The following is a 22,054-nucleotide window of genomic DNA, read 5'->3' on the forward strand; positions in this document are numbered from 1 at the left end:
TCTTTCCTGCCAAGGCAGGGGGTCGGACTAGATGATCTACCTAGGTCCCTTCCGACTCTAGCTACTATGAAACTATGAAACTATGTAGGAACCGAGCCCAACTCCCACTGAGATCAATCTGAGCAAGATAAGATATCCGATTTCCTTTGTGGGACTTAATAGTTACCCAGGCTTCCCAATGCTCTTTATATTAGGGAGGCAAATCAATACACTAAATGTAGACAGAGATTACATGCCTTGTCCTATATCATGAACCAGGACACGTTGTACAGGGTTTTGTGGACAGTGGATTTTAGCCTCTATAGGGCAATCACTTCCAGCACTAAAATGTACCCGGGACACAGCTTAGTTATAATATGAAGGTACTTACCATTGGTGCTCCACGATGACCAATGATGGCAGGCTTTGGTCCCAAGTCCTTCTTCTCCATTATACAAGGGGAAGAGATAGTGAGCGGAACGAGGTAAAGTGCAACTACGACTGCAAAGTATGCAGTGAATGTCAGCATCTGAGAAGCTGAACACAAAACAAATACAGCAGTGAAAATACTAGTCTGGGACAAATCCCTCAAGGAACGTGAATTCAAAGACATTATATTTCTGTTTCCAACAGAACAGACCCTCATTAACAATCCTCTCCAGCTACAAGGACTAGCAATGCTTTGTATTTAGCCAGAAGGTAGGCCAAGTTAGCTCCTCAGAGTAAGTGGTTCAGAGGCATAGGTTTTCATAGGCAGCTGCCTACTTCATCAAGTTGGCTTGATGTTGCAAGCCCTAAACTTCTGTGAATATGTGAAAGTTCATGCCTCTGAACGCATCTCTAAGGTGCCACTCTGCCTTGCCTTCTGCTTGACTTCAGAAGAACACGGCTATACCTACCTTTTTATATTCAGCAAGTTATGCATCCCAACATGATCAACATACTTTGTAAGCTAGTAACGGCATCGCATACTCTATTTCACAGATGGAAGACTAACATAAAAGGTATAACAACTAAAGTATACAGTATTATGCATACACTTATAAATAAATGTACAAAGGTGCCACTCTGCCCTGCTTAATGTACAGATTTAAATGACTGCTGAAGGACAGTGAGGGAGCCAAAAATACCGTCCAGCGATACTGATTTCTGGCCTGTTTGTGCAGGGTAAGGAGAACAGCAAAACCACAAGGACTAACACACCCCTTTGGAAATGCTGCACCACTGTATCTTTGCCTCCAAATCACTCCAACTAACCCGCTGCATACCTGCAACGGAGAAACACTTATATGACTGTAGCTTCATTTGGTAACTCACTGGCAGAAACCAAACCAACATGAGCAAGAGTAAGCCGGTTTGACTGCATCTACGTGATCAGTTTAGACCAGTTTTAAATCCATTTTTTAAACCCATGCAACTTTCAGATTGGAAACCAGGTCTTGGTAACTCCTTCTGGGGAGTTTGCGCTACAGAGACTGATGCTTTCCCTGTACAGCATCCACTTCTGCTGCTGTCAGAGACAGGCCTATTTGCCACTTAGGGGATCATGGACCAAGCAGAACTAGAAGCCTCCCTCAAAAAAAGGAGGCTGCTGTGGAAGTGGCAACCGATTCCTTGGGGCAACTAAAAACATAACAGGGACGGAAGTGGAGGCCAAAGGTTTATAAGTAGTGCACCAAGTGGGGGGCATCAAACAGAGCACACCGGACAGTGCTCACCGGCCCTTGAACAGGTCCAAGGAGCCATTGGACACTCCCCAGAGAAACTCTACCCAGAGACGTGACTGGACCACGGAAAGGAAAGCAGCCCCACAGCCCCCAGAGGTCCTCCCAGCCAGAGTCTCCTTGCTGGTGAGACACATCACTAGAGTGGCTAGGGCCAGGAGGTCCCAGGCCTTGCAGTCAGAGACAGGATACTGGGCTAGATGGACCACTGGTCTAACCCAGCATGGTACTTCTTACGTTCTGATGTTCTCCAGAACATTTATATGTAATCATTTCTGATAACAGATGCAATGAAAGGACTACTGGGTGGGATGAGAAAAGGGCGGGGGGATACTTCAGGCTGCAAAGAGTTTTAGGATGAAGGAGTACGACTGGGATGTGGAAGGGGGCATCTCTATCGACTTGCAGCACGATATCCTAGTTCACACATAGTGGCTGAATTAGACCCCCTGTAGAGCAGACACATCGATGTTAGATCACTGTTCATTTCTACTACTTACTCTCAAGTGATACAAACCTTTCGGTTGAGGGCAATGTTCTTCATACATGCTCCCTAACCAATAAACCCCTTTAGAAACACAATGCCTTTAGAATTTCACCCCAACTTCAGAAAGCCCAGAGCTTGGCCCACAGACTAGGCTGTATGTGTCCGAACTCCACAAAGCAACCCAAGTGTCACTCTGGGATGCTGTTCTGCGGACAGCCAATATCTTCTGTGGAAACTAATGATAGTTAAAGGGTCAAAGTCCACATCTGCTTGTCCTCCTCTGAATTGCCTGGACTTTAGTGTCCAGTGCTGATGACCTCAACAGCAGCAATAGCCATGAAAAGTAGAGTATTAAAAGTGTTGATGGAAAAGAGTGAGAACGATACCTAATAAAAGTACTTTGGGCTTCTGCAGGGTTTCCCCACAAATGATCTCAAACTAGACTATTACTAGAGATATGGAGACAAAGATGAAGCAAGAAATATGGACACAAAGATTAAGACTTGCCTCTGATTACTTAACGGATCCAGTGTTGCCAACTTCAAATGTTCAAACGTCAGAAGTCAGGGCCCAAAATATCCTAAGTGTGGCTCAAGGATCCACTCGTGTAAGGTTTTCAAGCTTCTCTCCCCAATCCTGAGGGCTAGGAACTTAATTTCACCTTTAATTAACAATTGACGTAATCACTTGATTCCAGGAACTGGGACTTTACATCCTGTGAAACGTGTAAGATGGTGAGATTTGGAACAGACCCTGGATCCCATGACTACCAGACTTGTGCTTCAGCCTAACCGGCCTTCCCACAATGTCAAATATCTAAGATGGCAATCTTTCAGCTGTGCTGAAAGCCATCATAGAGCTACTCTGAGCTCATTAACAAATTACTCGAGTGAGGAAAGACAACAGATGCCTTTGAACTGGGCGAGCTACTAACCATCTCTTGAACCCAAAAATAATCAACACAGCTGCTTCTTGTTGCAAAGCAGCTAAAGCAGAGAGAGACACTGGAGTCCTGGTTACAGTCAAGGAGTCAAGTGGCGTTGGATAAGGCAGAGGGAGCGGTTTCCTAGGAACAGCCACAAAAACAACACGTCTAAAAAGGAATGACTGTAAATGCCCTGGCATTACCTTAACTTATGAGCTACACTTGCTTCTACCATTTAATAATCTTGTTTGCAGACGACCATGATAATCAACCAGTCAGACCAGGACACGCATGTCAACTAACTGCCCACCCAAGGAGAACAACGCAGTCTTGGGCTCCTGTCTCTCCCGATCAGTCATGGTGCAAGTAAACTCCATGCAACTTTTAGTTTATAAGCAAATACCAATTTAACGTTCAGCATCATAAATTCACAATGCCCTTGAGCTCAGCAGCACTGGTGGGGAAACCACTAGTTTTTCCAACTTGCTTTGGAAAGTGACCTTGAACTGCACCGCTACATTTTCCCCTTGGAAGCCTCTCTCACCCAAGCACACATACACTCGGATGTCATCAAACTTTTAACAGTCGAGTCATCATCAATCCAGAAGTATTGTGCCGGAAGTATGAAGGGGCCTTTGTCTGCCTCTTCCATTACATGATGACAGATTGAAGCGATACAGCTTGGCAAGCCAGATCGTACGGAAACACCAAATGAAACATGTAGCAGCACAGATTACAATCACGGACGTGCATCCGAAAGGTCAATGTCGTCCAACAAGAGATCACAGGACGTGCACCATTGTAGAAGGGGTCTGACGACTAACCCCAACATTAGGCACAGAAGCCGGGAAATTAAGATCATTTCCAAGAATCCCATAAGCCTCTTTAGAAATCATGCTTATTATCCCCACAAAGTAAAAATGGAGGTAATTTGAAATCATTTCTTGCCTTTTGATGCCAAGTACTGTGTCACCGCACTCCCTCCTGACATAGGGTGTTTTAACTGTGGTAGAAAAGTCCTCTTAACTCAGATGCAGCCAAGGAGACAAAGGCAGAGATCTGGCTTTTATAACAAAATGTGCCAGGCATACAGGAACATGTTGTAGTCTATTCTGATGCACGCTGCTAGACAGTCTGGTTGGAGACTGAGGAAGAATTGAAGCTATGGTTGAGTTAAACCAGAAAGGGTCTAGTGACAGTAAATAATAGAAATGACTGGACTATATATATTTATACTTTATATTAAGTCACAGCAAGTCTTACTGGAGCAGAAATGAAATAAAATCAAGGATGGTACAAACAGCTTTGTCCTCTCAATGGCCAAAACTAGCATGCTCAAGAAAGGTGTGAGCATAAAAGCACTGTGGCTGCTGAATGGCCTAGGCCAGGGGCGGGCAATTATTTTGGGCAGAGGGCCGCTTACTGAGTTTCAGCAAGCCATCGAGGGCTGTGTGAAAGGCAGCCCAGGGCAGATTAATATTAATTTTCTAAATTCTTTAGGAGCCCCATGGGCCAGATACAATGGCCTGGCAGGCCGCATCCGGCCCCCCGGGCCGCATTTTGCCCACCCCGGGCCTACGCGAACAAGATGGCAACTCACTTTAGACAACATTACCAGTGGTCTCCCCACTAGATGCAACTCCCCCAGGGACATTTCCCAGGAGTTCTTCTAACGAAGGCATCTCACCCATTCCAGCCTCTGGTTTAAGTAGATGCCCACATAGGGTCAGCAGAGGATGATTATCCACCCTCGCATCCCTCACCACCTCTTGTGCAGACACCTGAGGATGAAAACGTCTATATGAAGAGTCAAGGCAGGGGAAGGCAAGTAGCACTCAAACACCCGTGCAAAGTTCACATTGTGGAACCTGGACACCTGCTCTTCCCGGCATGAGGTCTCCATGAGGATAAACTCATTAGTATCTTGGAGCACCCCCATATTATTCACCAGCGGGTGCAAGGCAAGAATGAAGGTGGCCGTCTGGTACAAGCTGCAGCATTAGCATGCTGCAGATCACCAGTAAAGGACCCTTCGCTTTCCCAGCGATGTCTTGACTTCTGAAATGACATTCACACTTGATGATGACACCCAGGCAATCAGAAAAATCTTATTATCATTCCCCTACTACAGTGAAGTCTTTGTCTGAGCACGGCATTAAGCTGCTAAGGGGGAAATGAAGCTAGCAAGATTTAGTAGTTTTAGTTAATATTTTTAAGCAGCAGAGAGGGAAGCAAACTATGCAGTTTCCCTCTCTCCTTGCCACTTTTGCTCCTTCCCCTTTTCAAGCTCTGAGCCATGGGGGGGTCGAGTCCCACCTCATTAATTGACACCGCTCCTCCTGCCTCTTCATTGCTTTAGCCAATTCTTTTAATCCAGTGTTTTCTAGCTGGACTTTCAAGCACCCTTGGAGGCACGTTCTAAAAGAACAACTTCTTAAATGACTGGAGTTAAACAAATAGGCTTAACTGGGGTGGCAGGTTTTGGAAAAAAGAAAAACCTGCATTTAAATAAAGAGTATGTCTACAGTCTGATGCCTGAAACAGGACAATGATCAAGGGCAGTGCTAACGATGCTGCAGATGTAATGGTCACTTCCAGAAGATCGAGGGCAGAGGTGCAACTTTCCCTGGTTTGGGTTCTCATCCCTTTTGGTCTCCCCAGAAGTTTGGTTTGGATACGGCATCCCCTTTCACCGATGGATAATACAGATTGGCACCACTGACCTGCTGCCGTGTTCTTCCCCAGAGATGGCTGCATCTGGCTGGGTAAAGTGATCACAGAAAAGGAGGGGTGGAAAGGACTGCAAGAGGTCATCTTGTCCAGTGTCCTAATCAGAGCAGGATCATCCCTTTTATAGATGAATCCTGTGCATGAAAGGGGCTTCAGTCTACTATGCTGCAAAGTTACTGAATCAAGCTCCTTACAAAGCTTTATTAAAAGGAAAGTAACAGGTGGAGTGAGGCCACCTTTCCTGCTTACTTAAAAGTACAATACACAGAAGCTGCCTTCAGAGAGCAGATTTCAATCAGAAATCGGTACCAAGAATTATATAAAAAAAAAAAAATACCGTGTAAAATAGGCTTATCTGAGAATTTAGCCCATCTTGACTGGCAGGGTAATTATACCCTGAATACTAACAGGTAAAGCATCCCCATTTCTATTTGTAAATTAAGCCACACCACATTCTCTTTTGAAGAAGTCTCCTTTAATATTGAAATTCTTTACATCTCTCATTTTCTTTCTCTCCCTCCATCACTGCCTCCTGATGCTCAATGCCCATTTCTTGGTAACCTTTTGCCAATGCTGCCAAAATCCTTCCAGGGATCATATTTCACTATGATTTAAATTCCAGTTAGAATAATTTGTATGAAATTGGCTTAGTAATTTTTTTAGGAAGCATGCTTGTGCCCATGAGAAAATATCTTTGTTATCTGATTAAAGCAGACAACGCCATGTGAGCTGCGTGAATGCTGGAGGGCAGGCAAAGGCCTGAGGTCCAGGGGATAAGACAGACTGGGCATAAAAGTCAGTTTAGTTCAGTGGATGGGGCAGTCACTAGGAGGCCAGAGACTTGGGGTCCCCGCTCTGCTGCCGATCAGCTGGATTCATAGATTTCATAGATTTTAGGGTTGGAAGGGACCTATTAGACCATCGAGTCCAACCTCCTGCCCTGGGCAGGAAAGAGCACTGGGGTCAGATGAAAAATGATGTCCAAGTGAAAAATATTTAAAACTTCTCTGGGTCCCTGCCTGCCTTTTGGTTGGGCTGTCTCTTTAGTTTGCACATCCTTCAAAAGGTGGATGTCTCTCGCCAGCCATGTATGTGCACCCAGCATCTTGGGACCAGCTCTCTGGTTGCAAATGAAGCATATGAAAGCCTTCAGAAATGAGAAGGTAGTTATGATTTCAAAAGAGACGGAGGCAATCAGCCATTTGGGGTTGACTGGCTGCTGTGATGAAGCTGTACAAGGAAGGACAACGTGCTCTGACAGCGACAGGTCACTAGACTTTCCCTAGCACTACCTGGAAGTACAAGCATCAAACCCTTCCCTCATCACATAGAACAAAAGGCTTTAAAAAAAACCGTCACGGACTTCTGCTTTGGTGTCAGCCTTTGATCTTTAACATGTGTGCACCTACGATTTTTTCTGCAGGACGCCAGGAGACAGGAGAATATGGAGCAAACAAGGAGAAGATGAGCTGATACTCACTGGCTTTTTCCGTTCTTGCAAACTGCCCCGCTATCAACCAGGACAGGGCTGTGACTGCAGCAAGGGCTCCTATGTGCAGGAATGGAGCTGTGGCCTAGGAAAAACAACATGAACACCATGAAGAGGCTTGAAGGGGACATTTCTAGATAGTCAAGGAGAAAAATGTTCTGACTTCTATGCCCAGTACTATCCTAAGGCAACTTCTTTCAATTGGACACCGAAGACCACACAAAGCCCCTGCCTACCCCATACTGAATCCAACTAGGCACCCTTTGCCCAAAGAGACTCTGAGCCTTCTGCATCAGCTTTGTGCCTGCCCTGAGGCTCAGATGTGAACAGTTTCCACCTTCCAGTGTTGCCTGAGAAATGGTTTGGTCCCCAGGGCTATACCGCCGTGCAGCTCTGGCCCACCGCGTGCCAAGGAGAAGACATCTGCACAGCGACGGCTTGTCTACTGCCTCCGCATCAATGCCAAGAAGCACACCTTCCCCACTCACTCCTGCTCTGTGCGTGCTGGTTCCCAGAAATGAGGTGCTGCAGCCAAGTGTGGTCAGCCCTGCGCTAAGACAGAGCTCCTGGGGCAAGCTCAGTACTGGTGTAATCGCCTGATGCCTGGGAGGTGGGGGTGCATGGAGTGGATGGGGGTTGCCTTCTAGCAGGCCTCCAGTCAGCATAGACAAGCCCCAGAAAGTTTCTCAGCAGATGCCTGTATCCTTTGAAGTGAGCCCCTAGCATCACTGGGACACCAGGTGCTCCAGTAATACATGGAGGGGGGAAATTATTTATAACCAAAACAAGGGGTAATTTAGTTAGCGGGCAGAGCGCTGGACTAGATCTGGGCTCAGTCCCCAGCTCTGTGATTCTGGGCAAGTCCTTTGATGCATCTGGGCTCTGCTTGCCTTTAGTTGCCACAACTTTGAGTGGAGACCACTTTCGCTGGATGTTTTTAAGAGCAGGTTAGATAAATGCTTGGCTGGGGTGACCCTGCCTTGAGCAGAGAGGCTGGATTAGACGACCCCCTGAGGTCCCTTCCAGCCCTGGGAGTCTACGAAGCAGGAGCCAGCAAGGACAGAAACAGAGCTTAACACACAAGGGTGAAACCACCTTGAGCGTATCATAGTCTGTCTGAACTCTATGTTTTGCTATAATCACCACTGATTCTGCATTGCCTGTGAGCCCAGTTGGTTAGCTTAGACACAGTCCTGTTTCTCCTTCCTAACTGCCTGGGTAAAGCTTAGAAACGGGAGAAATCACCCCGAGACATGTAAGCAGTCAAATGTGAATATGAATGCCTTTTTTTTTTTTTTTTTTAGCTTTTTTGGTATGAACAAAATTTGTGAAGCAAGGTAAGGCAAATTTGTGCCTGAAAGCTCGCCTAACCTCTCCCCCAACTATATAGGTAGCCCAATAAAAAGACATTACCCTTACCTCTTCTCTTTGTCCATGAATCGGGGTATTTCCAAAAGACAGAACCAACCTTACATGAAACTCATTAAACCCTTTCCTGCAAACGAGATGTGCCAAATACATTTTTGGGGAATGGAACAGAAAAAATGCCAGAGACGAGAGCTGCTTCCAAAAGCAAAATCAAAGTCACAAAATCTTGGGAACTGGTTTTGCTCCACATTCAGACTCTACAACGTACAAATTTCACTGGCCCCTCAAAACGCAAAAGTCTTTGGGTTTGTGTTTTTTTTAATCATGTTCCTGTCCAAATGCAAAATCCCCCCATCAGACTAGGAGGAATTTTACAGGTCCGGGCTGTATACCTAGCATCCCAGCAGTCAGGATGCATCCATCTAACTGACAACCACAGCGGCATTTCATCACGTTTGCAGAACTCCTGTCGACTTCAAATGGCTTTGGATCACACCCAACATCAGCAATTCCTACTGCTCACTATAAAGTTCAGCTCTGAAGATGGAGACTTGAGATGAGACCTTGGTCTCGGAGAAGCCAGGGGGAAGTTTGCTATTTACTTCGGTGGAGCACGATTTCCCCTTTGGTACCGAAAGCTAAAGGAAAAGCTCTGTTCTTTGAAATGAAGTACCTTCCCCCACCCCCAAAACCCACCCAAAATATTCCAACTTACTTGCAATGAAATAACTACCATCTCCCATTCGTCATCCCAAAGCTGTGCTATAGAAGACATGGTTATAACGGTAGCTATCAAGGTCACAATCAGTCCAATCTGAAACAAAGAAAGGACACATTTATAGACATTACTACCATTGCTATATAGTGCATTTAACTCGGCGAGTTTTGCCCCAAGGATCCAGACAAATCGAGCGTTAGGGCCTCATTTTCTTTGCGGAAACTATGGCACAAAGGCTTTAAATGAGATGCCCGGTGGCAGGGAACTGCCCCCACTCTGACTCTGCTTGGGAAAGACTCAGTATCTGAAATGTCAAAATTCATGCCCCTGGCAATGGTGTGCAGGGGGCAGAGATGCGCTGGCAGGGGTATGCAGGGGGAAGCTAGCAAAACAGCAAGCACTATGGGTCTCTAATGCTAAAGGCAGGATCCAGCCCCCGCTCTTCAAGTTTTGTCTGGTTGCAAACGGGCTTGGCAATACTTAGAAAGCACAAGTCTACTCGGAGCAGTCAAATGACCGAACTGGACACAGGTAAAATGTTAAACTTAGATTAGTCATGACACAGTGACTACAACCCACTTTAACTAGACAGCCTCAAGCCTGTCTTCCCACTAGTTTCCATCACAGAGACCATTGCAGCAAATGCTGCATAGCCCATGAGATTTAAAGGGATGGTCCATGCCTCAGTCTCCTGTACTGACTAAATCTGGCTTTCTTCCAGGGCAAAAAGCCCCCAGTTTTGAGAGGCACACACAGAACAGAATAAATCAAAATGCCCCACAGTCCTACAATTGTTCCAGATTTGCTTAATAGCCAAACACACCGCCCACGGCCTGGGAGAGAGGCTTTTATTAATTTTTTTGAAGCAAAGCAACTGAACAAAAGTTGAATTTACAATTTCAAAAAATGCATTTCTAAAAGAAATTTGCTAGAAGAGGGGTCAGCAACCTGTGGATCAAATCCAGCCCATGAAGAGGTTTTGTCCAGTCTGTTCCCCATGCCAAAACAGAAGTTTATAGATCTTGTTATTAAGTTTTTCACAAAATACACCATGCAGTGGTGGAATATCTAATAACTGCCACCTCTGGCATGCCTTAGCACTGGGCTGTCTTAATTTGGCATCCTAATATTATAACGGTGCTGAGCTCTGCTCCAGGATGATTCCCATGTCCCCCTCTGCTCCATTCCCTTCTAGCCTCTCCCAGTGTTGTTTTTTTATGACAAATCAGCCAATGTCAGACACTAAATGCTACCGACACCAGCTGAAGGCTACCTTCCATCTTTGAAGACAGTAGCAACAATTTGCATTCATTTAAATCTGCGTGGCTGGGGTGAAGTTTTTCTCAAGCCTTCCCCATACAGGAAAAGGGTGATGTGAGGCTTGCAAGGTGCGCTGCATGCACACAGCAGCAAAGTGCACATAAATTCAGACTTCTCAATTTATTTGCACCAAACCCAGGGGCACATTGAACATCATCGTATAAGGAGAATGCCAGGCTAGGCTCCCTTCATCCACGCTGGCTTCCCAAAACATAATGGAAACCAAGCTGAGGCAACAGTGGTGTAGTCAGACCAATGGTCCATCTAGCCCAATATCTTGTCTCCAGCAGTAGTAGACAGCGTAGAGCAGGGGTGGGCAAAGTCCGACCCGTGGGCCAGATTGGACCCACCGTGAACTCCATTTCCCAGCAGCCCCTGCCCACATTGATGCAGCTCATTTCATGGAGACCCCAGCAGCAGGGGGGTTGTGACAGCATGGGGCCTTGGTTTCCATGGAGACCGGCCCCAGCAGCGCTGGCAGGGCGCATGCCTAGGTACGGAGCTGCTCCAGGGCTCAGATCTTGCAGCAGTGAAACCATGGTCCGAAGCCGGGGCAAAACTGGAATCCACTGCCCGCCATAAGATCCCAGCCCCGACCCCAGAGCAGATCCTCGCCCAGCCATGCACCCTGCCAGTGCTGCTGGGGCTGGTCTCCATGGAAACTCTGGCCCTGCTACTGTTGAGGTTTCCAGGGAAACCGGCCCCAGCAATGTGAGCAGAGGCAACTGGGAACTGGAGTCCAGCAGCTGGCCGAATCTGCCATTTTGCCCACCCCTGCTTGAGAGGGAAAGTATATCAACGGGGGCATGTCTCACGTGGTTCATTCTGTCATGCCCCCCTTGGCATCAACATGTTCAGTTAACGCAGCCTCCACCCCTCTCTACGTCTAGTTTAAACCTTCTCCAGTTCATCAGACTATATGCACAAGGTGGCTTAAGCTGCATTTACTCAGTTGCAAGGCAAGGTCCCCCCCGCCCCACCATTTAACATGAGGGAAAAAAGCCCCTGGTCTTGGGAGTTGAGTATGCGGTGATGGAGGGGCAGGCAGCTGCTGTAGCTCTGGCCCCAACCCCAGGTCGGGGCTGAAATGGCAGCTGCTGCCTGCAGCTCCATCACTTCCGCATCCCCTGCCTCTCCCCACCTTCCCCACTCACCCCCTCCCAGCAGCCTCTGCCCCACCTCTGATGCCAGCAGGCTGTCCGCACTGCAGCCCAGGGCACGGAGCATGGCCCCAGCCCAGCCCTGTAGCAGCGGTGCCAGCTCTACATTGCTGCTATGGGACCAGGCTGGGGCTTTGCTCTATGTCCCAGCCTGCCAGTGCTACAGCGAGGGTAAGCAGGGTGGGGAAGAGAGGGAGGGCTGGAGAGGCGAGTGGGGCTGAGGCTATGGGGGTGAAGAAGCAGCACAAGTGGGAGAGAGGGGGGAAAGGGAATGGAGGCCGGAGGCTGCCAAGTGGGGCAAGTGCAAGTGTGCGGGTAAGTGGGGGGCGGGCAGTAGAGGGCAAGTTTCTTTTCCCCACCATCTTCCCCCTTCCTGCCCCTGCTGCTTCCACACCACCTGCCCCTCTACTGCCTCTCTGCCACTACTCCCTCCACCACCTACCCCCTTAGTGCCGGATCCCCACCTACAACCCCTCTGCGACTGCTTTCCCCACTGCAATGGTGGTGAGGATGAATTTGAGGCAACCCACCAATCATCAGATTCTATAAATGGGAATTATAACAAATATATAAGATTTCCATGCACAGAATCTAATTACTGGGGCATCAGCTCAAATTTGGGGTAGTCCTGGATTTGGATAAACACGGTTAATTCATCACCAAGCAGCTTTCTCCATGATTCTCTGTTCCAGGATCAGAGGGGAAGACAGAGAGCCCCACTCAGACAGAGACCACGCGCCATTGTAATCCAGGCCAGTCCTTCCTGAGAGGACGTACACCAGATCTCTAACTGCCAAGGTATTTGCATCCAACTTTACTGAATTCGCTAAAAATAACGAAGACAAGAATTGGCACTTTGGCCTTCCCAAGTCCCACGTCTTCCTCCCACCTCCTCCCATGCAAGATCTGGAAAGTTTAAGGTAAAAAAAAAAAAAAAAAGAAGCAGCAAACCCTGATGTGTTTGGTTTGTGGTGAAGGGATACTGTTTATTTAGTGAGGGGTGGAGGTCATCTGTAGGTGGGGACAACCAATGGATCTCTGCAACATATTTCTCTCTCAGAGTTACTCATCCAAACCCACCAGCCACCTGGAACATGTCTGAAAAACATCAGACTCCTCATGAAGAAGCATATGCTCTGCTCAAGAATCAACAACTTGTTTTTCAGCAGCAGACATCCTCCACCCCCTTCCCATCTCCCACTTCCACTTCCCTGCAGTCAAACACGTCTGGAAAGGAAAAGAACTAGGAAAGGGACGCAATTCAGAGTCCAGCATGCATCCGCCTGTTTGCCAGGGGCCCAATCCTGCCTGACTCGTGCAGGGCCGACTTAACCCTTCAGTGAGCCCTAGGCAAACAAACTTGCCGGCCCCAGGTTGGTTGAGACCCCCCTCCCCACCCAGGTGCTGCTGCTAGGAAGCAGCCACTGCAGTGTTGGGAAGGGAAGGGAGGCAGATGGGGTCATCTGCACCGCCACTGCAGAGGGAAGGACCAGGGCCCCATGCAGCTCAGGGCCCTAGGCATGTGCCTAGTTTGCCTATGCATTAATCCAGCCCTGGACTCATCTGTGCACAGAGTTCCAGCTGGCTTCAAAAGGAGTCGCGTACCAAAAATAAAGCCCATGCCATGTCTGATATAATGTCTGCAGACCCACCTGTACACATCACACAAACACAGGACTGGAAGGGGCCTCTCAGGCCATACAGATTCAAGTCCTCCACATTCATAGGCAACTGTATACCCAAGGAGTCCTAGATATCATTCACCCTTCCCATCTCAGCAGCCACCAAGTGCTTGATGGAAATAAAACCAAAAACACCCTGTACCTGGCCACAGCTTTAAAAAAAAAATTAAGCACGGAGAAGGACAGCAGCCTCCACACAAAATAGACTCTATTTTGCTGCAAACTGGTCACCAAAACTGGAATTCAACCACACGAGGTTGCAAGTTTCAAGCCAAAGGTAAATTGGTACAAAAAGGCCTAAGACATGAGTGTTAAATAGACACTCTGCAGGGCTCACAGAGGGTCTGGGAGTTTTGGTGGGGAGAGGGGAGCACATAGCTGAAATCCTGGGTACACAACCCCATTTGGGATGTGTCAGCGGTGTGGGACAAGTCACGCCTGTGTTAACCTCCTACCTGCTACTGCTGCTCCATCCATATCTGGTCTGCAAGGAGGTGTGAGTTCAACACCCCCAAGGATGTGCCAGGCAGCTGTTTAGTTCATTTTCCCACCCTCCTGGTGACAATTAGAAGGTGGGCTTATTTTTAGAGAAAACTTCTTAGTGGTTAGTGCTGGGAGCTAGGGGTCAGGACTCTGTGTAGTGGTCTAAAGATGTGGAGTTGTATTGCTTCCAGCCATGCCACTGACTTACTAGGTAGGGGACCCAATGCAAGTCACTTAACCATTCCGTGACATTTGTATTGAAGAACAAACAATCTTTTTACACTTCCTTTTATCGGTCTGTACAATGAAAATTATATTCATATTCCTCACCATAGGTGCTGATTACATGGGAGCCCAAGAGCCCTGGTCCCTCTTGGGAGGATGGTAGGGTGACCACCCATCCCCAATTAGGCGGGACAGTCCCCGAATGTGAACAAAGTCCTGGTCCAAGGCTGCATAATTCTGGGACAGCATTTGTCCCAGATGCTCAGTACCATGCATAGATCTGGGTTTTCCGTTCACCATGGAAAAATATGGGAAAAGGTGGGTTTCCCCTTGCAGATGGGCAGAGTATCAGCCTGCAAGGGGCTGCTTGTGCCTAGGAAGAACGGGAGGTAGGGGGTGCCACATGTGTGCATGCACACACATGCATGTGGGCAGTAATACAGCCCCAGGCAGCTCCCCCAGCTGCCTGTAGGTAAGTCTATGGGGAGAGGCAGAGTGAGGCTCCCACAGGAGTGGGGCAGGGGCAGGGGCTGGGCCTGGGGGTGTTGCCTAGCCAGGGTGGAGCATGGAACCCAGGGCTGGAAGTGGGACAGAGCCACGGGTGGCTCATCTGGTGAGGGAGGGGTGGGGGCGGCCACTACATGCACTCCTGAGGAGGGCATGGGGGGGCATGTGCCCCTCAGATGTCTATACAGGGTGGGGGCAGATGCAGGCTATCCACTACAGCCTCAAGGCTCCCTGCCTTGCTGTCCTCCCCAAGGGAGCCCCACACCAGCCACGTGGCCATGGCGAGGTGCCCCCTGCCTGCCCAGAAACAGCAGATGGGGGGATATGGACTTGTACTACAGCATGGCTAGGGTGGGCTCCTGGGGGAAGGGCAGCAGGGCAGGGAGCCCCGACACCGCATCCACCCCTACCCCTTCATGCATTCTGCTCTGGTAGTGCTATTGGCAGGGGCATCATCTTAGCACCCCGCTGCAAGCAAAAATAAAAGTCGGTGCCTATGCCCTTCACAAGCGTTCTTCAGGCAGCATTCTGGAGCAGGGGGTGCTAGGAAATTAGAGACAAGTAGCCTGGAAGAGCGGGAGCACAGAAGATTTTCAAGCCAATGGTGGGCTCTGTGCATCTTCAGTGCCCAGGTCCTCAGGGCCAACCCCCCTCACGGGACCAACAGGAAATCCGCATCCCCCAGAATGGAGCAGTCAGATGGAAAAACGAGCTTCCTGGAATCTCCCTCCACCCGCCCAAGAAGGAAACCATCTAAACCTAAATATTATTGTTTGGAAATTCATTTGAAAAGTAAATGGCATGACTTCATCGACTGCTGAGTTCTGCCCCTCATCCATTAACCATTTGCTATCCTGCTTGGTTTTTTCCTTTCAATACCCGCACCACTGCAAGAAGGGCTCCCAGCTACCACCATTAAGTCTCCCTCTGCTTAGCTCTGCGTCCTACGGGCTCACTAATTCCCTGCTGCTCTGCATTTGCTATCCCACCCGCAGGAATCACGGGAGGGAGCTAACATTTACAGTACCTGTTATCTGCAAATATCCCAAAACCTGCAACAAACTAGGTAGGAATCTGCACCCTAGGGATAGGGGAAGGAAGTGGAGGCTGGAGGAAGGAAAGGGAGCCCAGAGATCCCAACAGCAGGAGTGATGGAGAGAGCAGCACCTGAGTAGGAGCCTGCAGGCCTCAAGTTTATTGTATAATATACCTCTGGGAGCTATGGGTACAGCACTGTCAAGGGCTACAACCACATGGGCCATTACACATCCCTCCAGCCCCCTTTGCTTTGCTCAAATCCCAGGCTATGAGAAAGGGTCACTTACCTTGTGGAGCCAGTGTAGGTTCATTTGCTGTCCCACTGCTAGGTGACATAGTGCTAAAATCTGAAAGGACAATGAGAAGAGACGCCGGTCAGACATCAGATTATACCAGATGCAACAGCACATTCAGTATGTACATAGGAAACTCGCCTTGATGTGAGACTGAGAACAGCAATGAGAAGAGGATGAAGGGGGGACTTGGAGGGGAGGTTAAAAACAAATTACGAAGCTGTACGGTAGAGTCTGCCCTAAAGGGAGAACAGGGTAGACAGACTTTCGTGGCCCTTGCGATGGTGGCAGTAGAAGAGGACATCACGTTAGGGTGCAGATCAGCAGAGCTGAGAAGAAATACTATTTGTTCTGAGCAAGATAAGAAGATGCTGCCGACCCAAGTGTCAGCCTCAGGATTCAGGCCATAGTCAATGCTGGACACAGGCATGGGTGAACCGGGTAGCCGGACAGAAAGGGGGCCCAAAAATGGCAATTTTTTTCCCATTGTCTGATTATTATTATCATCATCACTGGCAAAGTGGGGCCTGATACTAGGAGTACACCCACAGCTGCCAGGAGTCTAGGTACAGTATTGGTCATAGTATCTCAGGATGCGGTGCAGCATTTCTCCCATTTGATGGAAAACCGAAGGCTGAGGTTATACGAAAAAATGGGACCAAACCACAGGGAGAGCGAGATAAACAGTGGGTCAGCTGGAGCCACTTTGCATGACAACCTCTGCTAGATGTGTAGCCAGTAACACCGGGGGTGGAAAGAGCTTCAATATTTTATCTGCTCGAAAGCACTTGAGGAGGGAGCCAGCAAGAAGCACGCACACGCTGTACAGAACCGACCCGCTTCCGCAATGCTCTTGCACAGGGCAAGCTGAAATGCATGCTCTGTAGCACTCATCGATGGACTTTAATTTACCTACCAACAACGCTGTAACGTAAGTAAAGCCAGCAGCAGTTGTTATAAGTATTGGAATGGACCAGTCACTCCAATATCCCATCCGGTTATACAAAAACCTGAAAGACAAAGCGTGAAAGCAATCAGGCAAAGATGCAACACCAAACCAATTCTGCTACACTCGGTAAAGGTTAGACTAGGGGCTGCTCCCTCTCCGCGAGAGCCGGCGAGAGCCGGGAGATGAAAGGAACGAGTCGTTTCAAAACAAACACAATATTTGTGCATGGAGGTCTCATGGGAAATCGCTCCGGGAAGCTGCGTTTGGATGATTATGTTAAAGGCTGATACCGTGCTATTAGGAAAAATATACAGGGCTGGGGTTTGGCTTTCCAAAAAGCATCCCATGTAAACAAGTAAAACAGAGTGCGACACAAATATTCCCACTGGGATTTGCACTCCGATCTCAATAAGTGCTTTCAGGGCACGGCATCAGATGGGGAAACTGTAGCAGAAGGAATGAAAGAGAAGGAAAAAAAAAAAGGAGCCCAGCTATTCACAATAGCACCTACTGAAGACCTGAGCTCCTTGTAGAGGGGACAGGGAAAGCTAGTGGTGGCGGTGAGAATTGGATCTGATTAGCATTGCAGGGACCGTGGCCAGAAATGTGAAGGGTTCAAATGATGCTTAGGCACTGCATCACTACAAAGCTGGTCGCAGAAGGCAAGCATCCCTGTTAGGCAAGGCGGGTATCTGCTCAGAAATGCATTCAAGTGATGTAGGAGCTAGGATGTAGGTGAGCGGCAGGGCAGAGAATGAAGGGGGATCCCGGGGCAATAGCCCTGGATCTGCAACTGCTTCATTGTGGAGCTCAGGCCAGGTCCTAAGTCCTGTATCTTTGTCCTTAGCTTCCATGAATCATGCTTACAGAAACAGTGACTGGACCACACTACGTGCCTAAAATGTAGGGCTGTATAAAGGTGAGAAGGCAGAGAGCCCAGCAGGCTGAGTACTCGATTCATGTGCTCGGCAGGGTCAGGCATAAAGAGCGGATGTGAAGGCTTCATCCATACCACTAACAGGCCATCCCTGGCCTGGAGGCCCCCTCTTTGTGCAAGCATCAATACAGCTCAGCCTCGATGGCCTTCTCGGTCCTCTGCTGAGTCTGTGACTAAGGGAGGGCCAAACGAGGACAGCGATTCTTGGAAAAAAACGTATCATTTGAGTAGGCAGAACTCAATCGTTCTAAACACCACGCCTGGCTTGGAAAGATGCTGCTGGGACGCTGGAATAAAACTACTTTTCTCACAGGTCAAATACTAACTTTCAGGCAGCTCAGGAACAGGGGGAGACCTGAACAAAACCCCAAGGCCTAGATCTGCTAAAGGACCCAGGGGCCTAAAGTGGTACTTAAACAGAATTTAGGTGCCTAAATCCACAAATATGATCCTGCAAACCCCACTCTCGCGTTCTGCCAGTCAAGTTCCCTAAATCTGGACGTCCCTTTCTGCACATGTCCAGAAGTACCACCATCCCGGCAAGACTGAAAAGCTCAGTGCTGATCTTGCAACACAGCCCATTGGGAGTCCCCAGTCTCAGAGGCACCTTATTCCCCTGAGAGTTTGTCTGCACCAGGGGTGTCAAACTCATCTGGTCTTGCAAGCTGGATGAGTGGCATGGGGCCAGTCCACAGGCCAGGTCATGCACACGGATGCCCCTTTACCCCCACTCCTCATGCCAGATTCAGTGCACACAATGTCTACTCCAGGACCCATACCACGCACGGTGTCCCCCTACCCAGTCCTGGACAAGCTGGAGGGGCAGGAGGAGAGCACGTGCAGTGCAGTCCTGGACCAGCCAGGGTGGGCACTGCGTGTAACGTGGATCTCAGACCACGCAGAGCAGGTGTCACATGTAGTGTCCATCCCGAGCCCTGCATCTGGGGCTGCCCAGTGGCATATGGGTCAACTCAGACCCATGGGGCAACACTAAGGACTGAATGATGGCTGGATCTGGTCCACAGGTCAGATCTTTGACACCCCTGGTCAAGCCTGAGGGATCAGATTGTGCAGGCACAAATGACTGCTCCGAGTTTGGCCTAAAACAGCAGCTAGAGCCATATTCATCCCATCTTGGGGTTTTGCTGCCATTGGCACCACACCTCTTTTAAATTCTAATCTAGCGATTAAACCACTTGCCCAGGAAGCATGACATCTCCTTGCAGTTCCCTCCTAAGCCTGAGAGGTTTCAAACCCATCCAGAAAAGGGCCTTTACCACCAGGTTGGACACTTAGCCAAGGTGGGGGCATTCTCCACCTGACCTATTGAAGCCATACCACTCTGCAGCAACTAATGCAAAATTCATTGGGTTACAGACAGAGGGTCCTTTGCAATTAAAGCCACAGCAAAGAGCTGGAGCACCTCGGTAGCACCATGAAGCTGCTTGCCATGGCTGTTTCTAACTGCAAGCTGGGTCGCAAATCCTCACCTTCCCAAGGGCTAAGGGACCTCACCAAGGTCTGGGTCCTACTGAAGGCCATCTCTCCTGGAAAGGTCAAGCTTGCATTAAGGTCTCTGCTCCCCGAGCTATTTACTCATTAAAGAATCATCCAATAACACACAGTAGCAGTGCAGTGATGACATGTAGCAAGTCCCTACTTCCTTGCAACTTGCTGGGATTCAATCATTTGTCCGCACACACGCACTATGCACGTACAAGGTTGGGTACTAGGAGTGGAAAGTGTGCTGTGGCACACTGAGCTTTGCTGGGAGCTAGGCAGGGCTGAGCCCACACTGATACCTCCAGTTCAGCCGTCGCAGCTTGCAGGGGAGGTGCTCCGCCTGCGAGGGCGGCAGGGGTACTGGCAGCGAAGGAGTTGGCAGCAATTGCTTGAAACAAGCAGGCCAGTCACCACATCTGGTGCTGTATGAGATACTACCCCCATCTCCCAGCCCTGGACTTTAAATGTTAAAATTTGCATTTAAATGAAGACACACTTCCTAATAAAAGTCTCCTGGAATGAAGCCGAAGGGTAATTAAAGAGAGCGTCCCGCTTTACTGGTTTTTGCACAAGGATCAATGAAGCTACAACAAAACTCGCGATGGATGCTGACTCCGGCTCCACCTTGCCCTGGCGGCTGAAGGTGACGGCATCTCAGCTCTGTCACCTGATGGGTCCCGCTCCGTTCTCACGTACATTTGTGAATGGGATGCTTTCCAGCGCTTGTATTTGGAAATGCCTTGGGGTCCCAGACCCCTGTCAGTAAGATGATTTCAGCATGAGTAAGATTCCCTCCAGCGGTTCCTCACCACCCGCAGAGCCCACGCGGATGCCAAAAGCATCGGCTCTGCAGCCTCCTGAAGGACCCCACTCCCTGCTGCAACCAGCGGGGAGGAAAAGCAGCCCAGACCCGGCTTCAGAAACCGCAGCGGAGGCACCGTTACATTTGGAAGACCGATGCCTGCTCCTCGGGGACCTGCACCAAAAAAATGCCCCGAAGAGATGCCTTAAGTTTCTGGCTAGGAACAAGGCCTTTAGCCTTAGACAGCACAAGGGGTTTTGAACACAGCCCGGGCACTCGGTCATAAGCAGCGTAGCTTTAAAGCTGAAGGAGGCTTTGAAAAAGAGCTCCCTTGAAACAGCAATCAAAGACGAGCAAGAAATGAAAGGAACGCTGCATTTTGGTTTCTTTTTAAAAACTCCTCCAAACTGGAATCCACCAAAAGCTGGAGGCTTGTATTTGGGTCTTTCATCCTTTTGACTCCTTTTGAGTAGGTGTCACCGAGCACGAGGTCTACCCTACACAACTCCTGCTGTCTCCATTTTTTCCCCTTAATTAATATATTTTGTGTTCCAGGTCAAATCGGCCGAATCGTATTGATTGAGCACAACTCAATCGTGCCAAAAACCGTATCATTTGAGTAGGCAGAACTCAATCGTTCTAAACACCACGCCTGGCACTACAGTCGGTCTTGGGATTCGGATACCCCCCACTTGATCTTAGTCCACAAGAGGCCGAGACACTTGATCTGAGCCAAAAGGCCAAGAAGCAATGCTGTCCGACTCGAATACAACAGCTGGGATGGGCCATCGGGTCCCTAGGACAGATGCAGCTCTGAGGCCGGAGGGGTTCTGCCATCAGAGTCACTTCACCTTCTCCAAACACCAGCAAAAGCCAACACACTAGGACTTGTGCGTGCAAAATAAAGGTGGCTATGGGTGCTATCGATTCACGTCCCTTACAGACACAGCCCTGCTGGCAGAGCTCTGCGACTAAGAGGGCCAAAAGTAATGTTGAGTCTTAAGTCCACTCCTGATCCCATTCTGTTTACTAAAGATTTTGCCGAGGACTTCAACCCCCTCCCCCCTGCACCGAAGGGATGAATTAAGCCCAACCTAGGTTTCAGAAAACTATTTCTGATCTTGAGAATAAATGAGAAGCACTGGCCTGCAATCCACCTTTTTGGATGCTCTTTGACATGCCTGGCAATAGGGTTGCACCACAAACCTACTGAGAATTGGCATCAAGTTCATTTTCCAAACCTGAGCACACTTTCAACTGAATCCTCTCAGACACAAGGGAGTACTGGAAAGACTATGCTATCAAAGGCCGCTGCCTACGATAATATCATATCTTATCACAAATACGCAGCTTTAAAAAAAAAAGTTTGGGGAAATTGTGGGGCACCTTATATGTCAGAAATATGGTAAGAAGTAAAATCTGTGGGGGGAGCAGAATAACAAGCAGGGTCAGGTCCCTAGTGACTGCTACTCAGTTACTTACTGCGGAAAGATCTTTTTTCTTTATTCAGAACTGGTGGTAGAGGTAAAAATATCTTTTATTGGACCAACTACTTTTTTGCAAAAAAAAAAAAAAAAAAAAAAAATCTTTAATTGCAAGCTTTCGGGCACAAGCACTCTTCTTCAGGCACAGGAGAAAAGATTGTAAGAGTGCTCCCGGGTTTACAATCTTTTCTCCTATGCCTGAAGAAGATCATTTGTGTCCAAAAGCTTGCAATTAAAGAACTTATTTTGCA

General features: G+C 48.6%; 1 protein-coding gene across 3 annotated transcripts in view; it reads right to left on the reverse strand.

Moving 5' to 3' along the window:
- GDPD5 (glycerophosphodiester phosphodiesterase domain containing 5) overlaps positions 1-22,054 on the reverse strand; it is a 246,212-nt gene that overhangs the window by 68,536 nt on the left and 155,622 nt on the right. For all 3 annotated transcript variants that reach the window (XM_019530519.1, XM_019530517.1, XM_019530520.1), the window contains exons 4-8: positions 17,045-17,138; positions 16,123-16,182; positions 9,418-9,516; positions 7,326-7,419; positions 371-516 (exon numbers count right to left, since the gene is read on the reverse strand). In XM_019530519.1, the coding sequence (XP_019386064.1) occupies positions 371-516; positions 7,326-7,419; positions 9,418-9,516; positions 16,123-16,182; positions 17,045-17,138 (493 nt within the window). The remainder of the gene's footprint in view (positions 1-370; positions 517-7,325; positions 7,420-9,417; positions 9,517-16,122; positions 16,183-17,044; positions 17,139-22,054) is intronic.

Source organism: Crocodylus porosus, unplaced genomic scaffold, assembly GCF_001723895.1.
Source record: "Crocodylus porosus isolate Cpor-Errol unplaced genomic scaffold, CroPor_comp1, whole genome shotgun sequence".
Taxonomy (NCBI): Eukaryota; Metazoa; Chordata; order Crocodylia; family Crocodylidae; genus Crocodylus; species Crocodylus porosus.